At 40.1% G+C, this 8,672-nt stretch overlaps 1 protein-coding gene across 5 annotated transcripts in view; it reads left to right on the forward strand.

The window, feature by feature from the left end:
• The window catches only part of LOC140077921 (uncharacterized), a 54,223-nt gene extending 52,270 nt beyond the window's left edge, over positions 1-1,953 (forward strand). For all 5 annotated transcript variants that reach the window (XM_072125543.1, XM_072125538.1, XM_072125540.1 and 2 more), the window contains exon 15: positions 124-1,953. In XM_072125543.1, coding sequence (XP_071981644.1) covers positions 124-1,763 — 1,640 coding nt within the window. In that variant the 3' untranslated portion in view covers positions 1,764-1,953. The remainder of the gene's footprint in view (positions 1-123) is intronic.
• Positions 1,954-8,672: the final 6,719 nt, after the last annotated feature.

Raw genomic sequence — 8,672 nt, forward strand, 5'->3', positions numbered from 1 at the left:
GACACAAAAAGTTTTAAATGGCAGCTATCCACCTCAGGTTGTTCGATTATTCACATATTTTTTTGCGGATGTTGTTGTTATGAGTTTTTACAGCACATTTTATTTATTTAAAATATTCTACAGGTCTACATCTTAACCATGGACAAGATTCTTCAGATGAACTTGAATTTGCATCTTCAGATTTGGACAAGTCTGAGACAAATTTATTAAAAGATGAAGATGTTATATTTGATGAATCTTTGCTATTAGAGGAGAAAGAAGATTGGGATCTGTTTAGCGAAATAGCCGCTTGCTATCAGAGCAAAACAAAGATGGACATCTTGGAATGTTACAGCACCGACCCACTAAACAGCATTGATTCTGGTTCTGCATGCTACCTGAGCCCATCTAGAGACAGATGCTCTTCTGAACCAAGTGTTTGTCTCAGTTCGAGGCATCCTGTCCAAGAACATGAACCAGTTGCTCGGCAGTCAAGCTGTGATGCCACCATAATACATAATCACATTGACTACATAAACCAACTGAAGCAGCTGCAGCTGGAAAGTCAGAAATTATTCAATGAAGAACTTGGCTCTAACATGAAAACTACTCCACGGGCCTTTTGGAGGTCAGCTCAGGCATATACCATAATGAAGGAAAGAAATTCACAAAAGATGAATGGTTCTAGTAGATCGAGCTTTTCAAGCCTTTCGTCTACCACCACCTCTCCTTCTGTCTCCTCCTTAAGTTCCTTGGATAGCGCTTTCTCTTATTGCTCTGAGTCCTCTGTGTTCAGTCCCAATGAAGTCACTTCTCTACCTTTTATGTTTGGGACATCAGCCAGGTTGCACACACTCTCTCCAGAAATCACCAAAAAGAAATTGAGAGAGTGGCATATACCTATGTCTACTCTCTTTGGTGGCAACTCTTGTGATCTTGACTCTTGGGATATGCAGTGGGAAATGGACAGTACTGTAAGAGAGAGAGAAGAACCAGCTAACAGTGACATTCAGAAGGTATGTAAGGACAAGGATTTGAAACAAAATTTTAATTTCCCAGTACAACCCAAAGAGATTGTTAGCAAACCATTAAGAGCTGAAGCTGGTACAGCAAATGGTCAATGTCTCCAAAAGGAAACTTCTGTCAAGCACATTGAGATCAGAAGGCAAGAATCATCCAATGATAATGGTCTCCAGCGTACAAAAGTGACTTTCTTTATGTCTCCTAATATCATGTCAGTGAAAAACCTGAATGATCAAAATCTGAACATTAACTCATCCCAAAGTACAAAATTCCAAATTCCGCAGACTGTGTTCTATGGTCAAAACACGCCTCTAGTACTCCACTCTATGTCTAGGAAGCAACACTTAGAAGTGGAGAAACCTTGCTGGCAGAGTCAACTCAAACCTGTTCTCAACAGGACCTCCCCAAATGAGGCAATACCTGACGAGATGTCAGAGAGCCTTTCTGTAGTTGCCATAGATAATGACGTCACCAATAACAAGCAAATGTTGAAAGAACCTCAAGCAGTGGAGACCATCAAAGACAATGCACTTACTAAAGAAACAAGCAAGACCATCACCTCCTTCAGCCAGAGTATCCGAGTAATATTACCATCTTCTGTCAAGAATACAGTGAGGGGTTACTTCAAGCACAGTGATGCTCCATCTTCCACTTCCTCACCAGAGTTGACTGTAGAAACAAAGACCTGCAATTCCGAAGGTACAGAAGACTCCGATGGGTCAAAGGAACAGAACTGTATCATAGAGGAATCTTTTGTGTAAAACGGTTGAGAAAAGCAAAGGACTTTTTCTTGTGTAAAGTAGAAAATATTGCTGCCAAAGAAAATACTGTACAAAGATTAAGAGGTGTACAATTCATCTGTACAAAGCATTTCCCGAGTGATAGGTATATAGGTTGACTGTATATATTTTGCTGTTTAGAGTGAAGAATGTATTATATTTTATCAAAAGATGATTTCATATTGTTAACTTTCTTGCTCCTTGTTTCAATGATATATATTTTCTACTCTTAATGTCAGACAGTCACAGGTCATATAAGACATTTTTTTGTGTTTTTCTCACCTACAGTATACTTGCACCAGTATTAAGTAATGAACTTTCAAAATCCATCATATAAACCAGGGACACTTACTTATAGATCCAGGCACTGTGACTGTGGTAATCTTCTTATATTTGTGATCCATGTCCTCGTTTCTTCTAACATCAATTTTTAAAATTATGGGGTTGTTACCAGAGCCCTTTTGTGCTGCAATTTCACAGGCTGTAACAGTGTGCAAGGAGCACTTCCCCCCTCCTACCGTGTGCTCACTGCTGATGTTTGATTACAGCAGACAGAAGGGGGGAGGGGGACTGCCATAGAAGTAGGGTGGGAGGGGAAGACACTAAAACAGCCTGTGAAGCCAAAGCTCTGGCTCTGGTAACGCTACCCTGAGACCATCAGACTCAGAATTTTAAAATGAAACCTGTCAAAGTAACACTTCACAATTATGATGCACATCTATTAATAAATCTCCCTAGTATCGGTATGACTATTAACTCATCTGCAGCTTCTCCTCCCTCGCTAATCGCCCAGACACCCAGAGACCATAGGGAAAAGGGAGATGAGGTTCGTTACCACTTCTCCCTTCTTCAATCCTAACAGCATTGCGCTGAAGATAGAGGATGCATAGAGGAGTGGAGCCAGCACTGCCGGGTCTAAAGGGTCTCAAGGGTTAACCAGAGCTGGCTCTTATAAGAATAAAGGCAATCCCCTACTTAAGAACATCCAACTTACAAACGGACCTCTGGATGTTGGTAATTACTGTACTTTAGCCTTGGGCTACAATGATCAGCTATAACAGTTATCACAGGTGTCTGTAATGAAGCTTTATTGTTAATCCTGATTCTTATGACAATCCAACATTTTTAAAATCCAGTTGTCACAGAGACCAAAAAAATTCTGGCTGGGGTTACAATCATGAAATATACAGTTCCGACTTACATACAAATTTTGTATGTAACATGGGGACTGCCTGTACTTGAAAAAAAAAAAAAAAAGGAAAATGTCCCCCATTTGTGACCTCATTTGGGAAATATAAAGTAAAAACACACCTCCACAAAAAATATGAATAGATATTCATAAAAATTACATTCGCATTTGCCAATATAAAAAAAAAATCCCCCACAACACTACAAAAAACATCGCCATGGTCTCCCCGTTTGCCCAAGACTATACATATTATATTCATTATTCATTAAAATGTGTGAGTTAATTTCAAAATTTAAAAAAAAGTACTATAAATTCCCAAAAAAGAAACCTTTTTTCCAATTTTAACCCCAAATAAAACTAGATCTGAAAAAAAAATCTTTCAACTTTTATTATGTTTTTACTAGCTGCGCACTACTGTGCACCGAAAAAAGTTAGGATGGCATGCAAAAAAAAAAAAGTTATACCCTTTAAACCACCGCATACAAAATTCCTAAAATGCCCCGGTCACTAGAGCCGCTTCAGGCCGCGTCACTGAGGGGTTAAGAAAAAATGGTGAAAAACTGAATGTTGACAATGGTTTGCGGATGTGAAGAGAAAGAAGTAGTGCTAAAGAGTGATTTATCACAATATGGCCCATGAACGAGAGAAAACCGCTCCATGCGCTGGAGGGATTACACAAGCCAAACCTTGTATGACCGGACTGAACAGACATGCTGACTTGCCGGTAGGCCCTCTAGTACACAGAGCGTTTTTCTCTGACCATACTCGCTGGTAGGCAAGGGGCTTAAGTCGAAGCTTTATGAATGTGACTAGAAGAGATTATGATGGATTAGGATGATATGTTGGCAAACACAGAATTATGGAATTATAAAGGGCAGTGCTAGAGATCTGTTTTGTACTGAGGGATACAAGTATAAGAAGATTACCACAGTAACCACAGTATATTTGCCCCTGGTTTATCATGCTTTATTGTGATGGTAGATATTCAAGATATAAGCAGATTGTATAAGCCACATATGTAGCCATCAAACTAAATCACAGCAGGTTGAGTTTCCGGTTCAAGGGTTGGCGGAACATGAAGACTAGATGAAGCTTTTTCTTGTCCATGTGACTATTTCAAGTAGATCTGCATATGCCAATCTATGGTCAGAAAAGATATCTTGAATTTTCAGCGACAGAAAGCATCACAGGTAAGGTCATTGTCTACAGGGAACCTGTCAGCAGAAAGTGACCTATTTAACCACTACCAGTATGTTGTGAAGAGGATGAACACCTTTCAGATTGGGTTTCTTTCATGGCCCAGTGTGGTGGCATCATCCAGAAAATCAACTTTGAAGTGAGATGTAAATTGGTTGTATAAAGTCAAGGAGGCAGAGAGTTTAATGCTGAAGTCAAGCTCTTTGTTCCTAAGAAAGCCCCACGACTGTAATGGTCCTGCATCCAGAGACATCATTACCCAGATCTCCTGAAGTCTGATGTATGATGTCAATCACTGAGGAGGAGGCGTTCAGAGCTCCCTACCTTGACTTCAGCATTAAACTCTCCGCCTCCTTGACTTTATACAACCAATTTACATCTCACTTCAAAGTTGATTTTCTGGATGATGCCACCAAGTGTTACTGTGCTTGACACTATTATGGAAGTGGTTTATTAGGCCAATTGCTGATGACAGGTTCCCTTTAATGCTGGGGCCTATTTTGGGGTGTAAAAACCACCTGATAGGTTCCCTTTAATTGGTCAATCGAGAGTAAGCAGAAGCTTCCAGCAACTGAGGTAGACAATGTTTTGGTTGGGAAAGATTAGACAATAGTTAGCTGAACCCAAGTGCCTGGTGTGTGGTGTTCTGTGTACCTCCATTCGTTGGAGATATTCTTCCTTTTAAGTAATGTTTCCAACACAACATGCCACTGTTTTGTATTCTAAATTTGGTTCTTACAACATTTTCAAAAAAATGTCATAGACCTATTTATTAATAAATTTTTTGGGAATTATTTTTTTCACTCATGGGCTAAATGGCAATGTTCTATATCTACACCAATCTGTGTTGCACACCTCTTCAAGAATGTGGAGCCTTACACAAACTAACCCCCAAAATAAGACAACATACATGGCTTTTAGATATTCTCGAGGGAACTACCCCAAATTATTTCAAAATGTTTCATTAGATGATGTTGAATAATGGCTGGAAGATGGTTCGTCTTTGTGACAATTTGTGATGCAACATTTGAGGTTGAGTATAAAAACCTGTCAAATAAACACTCCACAATTATGATGCACATCTATTCATAAGTCCCCTTAGTATTAGTATGATTCCTATTAAGAAAAAATGGTGAAAAAATGAATGTTGACAATGGTTTGTGCATGTGATGAGAAATAAGTGATTTATTACAGTGAGGCCTCTTTACCACCGGCGAGTGCAGTCAGAGATAAATGCTCCATGTGCTGGGATTTCCCGGACAGTACCTCGTATCACTGGACTGAACTGACAATTCTGAGTACCAGTCAATGATTAGAGGTTTGGGCCGGGTAATAACTTCAGTACACAGAGACCCACATTTATTAAAGCCCCTGCACCAGCTTTTTAGTGAAACTCCTTGTTCACTAATACCTGACGCAACACAAAATTCTGCGCATAGAGGGGCGTTCCGGTGCACAGTCGGACCATGCACCATATTTATCAGGCAGTATTCGTCAGATTTGTGTCACTTGCCCAATGTTAAAGGTGCACCAGAAAAAAAGTTTGTGCACTCTATCCGGGCAGTGCTGGGGCCGCCAAATTCATGAAGAATGGGCCCCACAAATACTGAATCAGGCGCCCTCTACACACTACACAGGGAAACTGCGCCTAGTGCAATTAGCACTGGTTTTGATAAATGTAGGCTATTGTGTTTTTCTCTGACAAAACTCCCTCGTCGGCAAGGGGCTTAAGTCGAGGTTTTATGAATGTGACCAGAAGAGATTACTGTACAGTATATAAATACTGGAGGTTACTTTCGGATGTGGATTATGATACATTAGGATAATATGTTGGTAGAATTCCGGGAAATATAAAAGGCAGTGCTAGAGCTCGGTTTTGTATTGAGGTGTTATTTAGGTGGTGTCCCTAAGGTGCTAAATATGCAAATACATTTGCCTGGATGGGATAAAGAAAACCTTGCCTATTGGCTACCTTATAAGATGGCCCTCAAAACATGACTTTTGAGCTACACCAGTATATCTATTCCATAATGAATAGACAGCACTGTTCTGATGTCTTTGTATCTTGTCAGTACAGTGTAGGTATTTTGTTCAGCTGAGGGAGGTGCTTTTGACTAGGCTCTTGAAGTAAAAGCTCTCCTTAGAGAAAACGCATTTACATATTTCCAAGAATCCCCCAGTGTAGCATTAAATGGCTGTAAACCTACGTCAGGAAAACTCTTGCTTTCCGACCCTAAGTAAATACGGCTTAATACATGTGATGGACAAAAAAAATCTTTTCTTGTATTTCTTATGTACTATGCTTTTAGATGAAAAGCCCTTCATCAGTATTTCAGAAACCAGACATACAAGGGGGGGGGGGGGGTTACCAGAAGTGACTGTGAGCAAAACTGTTCTAGTTGCTCATGGGAACCAATCAGAGCTCAGCTTTCATTTTTTAAACTGCTGTGGGTAAATGAAAGTTGAGTTCTAATTGGTTGCCATGAGCAATTATCTTTTTTCAGTCCAGTTTTTCAATAAGGAATTTTTTCTTTGGTCTAATGTGATGTAAACAAGGATGTTTAAAGGGAAAGTATTGTCAAACATTAAACCAGGATTTGATAATAAACATATGTTAAAAATGTGGTGTTTTCACTGGTAAACAATAAATAAGTTAACTTTTTCAGCAGCTCACTATGCTGTGAACACAAGTCATTATCATTTCTTTTGTGTTAACTCAATAAATAACGATGTCTCTTGGAAATTGCGGCAGGTTTTTTTTATTTTTTTTTCCAGAGAAAACCTTTTGTTGACCTTTTTTTGTCCATGCACTTCCATTTTTGCTGCTTCCATTACATTTATAATCTTGTTAGATACCATATAAGAAGGATGTGTGTCCCTTCAATAGCTTTTCCTATGAAACATTTAAAATATAAAAATAAAGTAAGCAGCTCCTAGTGCTCGATCAAACACCACAGTGTTATAGTGATAGCATTACCGGAAACCTCCGGTAACGCTATCAAACACTGCCGCTGGATACAGTGTAATCATCGGACAGCTTGCAAAGCTGTCCGATGTATTCATGAGGGGGCGGTCCGAGGCGCTGCCTTTACCCCGGAACGCCCCGCTAGCTCCATAGGCCGGCACACCGACCCTAGCCACCCCCCAACCCCGCCCCCTCATTAATACATTGGACATCCTACCCCGCCGGTGTGTTTGATAGCGTTACCGGAGGTTTCCGGTAACGATATCACTATAACAATGGGGCGTTTGATCGAGCACTAGGAGCTGCTTACTTTAGTAAGCAGCTCCTAGTGCCGATTAAATTGGGTGACAGGTCCTCTTTAATAATAGTTTTTTTATATTTGTTATTTATGACCTTCTTCCTTCTTAATCGAAATTATTCCAATCGCGCTTCGGGGTAATATTTCAAGGTGCACAGGATTGGAATCCAACTCCTGAATATATCATACAATAAATCCTGGCACACAAATGGCTTTGATGCAAATGTGAAAACTTTTTATTGCAGCAAGTGTGTAAAGTGTGTCCTTCCTTCTTAAAGCTACTTTTATATTATGCTAATGAGCCTGAAGGGCTTTGGGAGTGTTGGCAGTGCCCCATCATGCTGCAGCTACTTTCCCCCTCCCTCTGCCTGCTGTAATCTCACACAGTGGGGGCAGTCATCTTTCACACTGTAACAACCTGTGGAGCTGCAGCAATGAGGGGCTCTGGTAATGCCCCCCAGAGCCCTTCTGGTTATTTAGCATAATGTAAATGTTTATTTGGGAAGGAAGGATTCCTGGATAACAAATATAAGAAGATTACCAGAGTCACAGTGCCTGGATCTATGAGTAAGTGCCTCTGGTTTATCGTGATGGATTTTGATGGTAGATTGCCTTTAAAAGCTACTTCAGCATGTTGTTAGTAGCAGCAGGACTGTGAATAACCAACTGTTAATCTGGCACAACAAGGTCAGTGCTCCGAGGGTGGTTCTACTGCAATGCTTCACAGTCCTTTTCCTGTGCTTTAAGTGAAAACTTTAGACAAGGAGCTCACTATAGATATCACTTAGGGCAGAGTTGAGCAGATGTGGAGCACCTCAATAAAGAGAGGACCTTATAGATTCTCATTGCTCTTTCAGGACCAGCATGACATAAGTACTCTCCCAGTCTCATACTGGGCATGAAAGAAACCAGGATTTGGGTGGGGCAATAGCAGAGGCAATAGTGCCCAGCATGTATCATACAGTGGTCCCATTTATTTATATAAAATACCATAAACAGATTTCTAAACACTGGAAGTAAACAATGAAGCTTCATTAGAAAGACAACAAGTAGAGATATATAACATCTTGAGGAATTGATACAGAAAATATATTGGAAAATTTTAGTGCTACAAGTTTAGATGAGAAAGCGCAGACGTTTAGGCCCTCTAAATATTTTCTGCCCTATAGGCATAACATCACATGTAACAAAACATGCCTCGGCGAGCTGTAGGGCCCATTTCCTAATCTGAACACATATCTG

This window comes from Engystomops pustulosus, chromosome 9, assembly GCF_040894005.1.
Source record: "Engystomops pustulosus chromosome 9, aEngPut4.maternal, whole genome shotgun sequence".
NCBI lineage: Eukaryota > Metazoa > Chordata > Amphibia > Anura > Leptodactylidae > Engystomops > Engystomops pustulosus.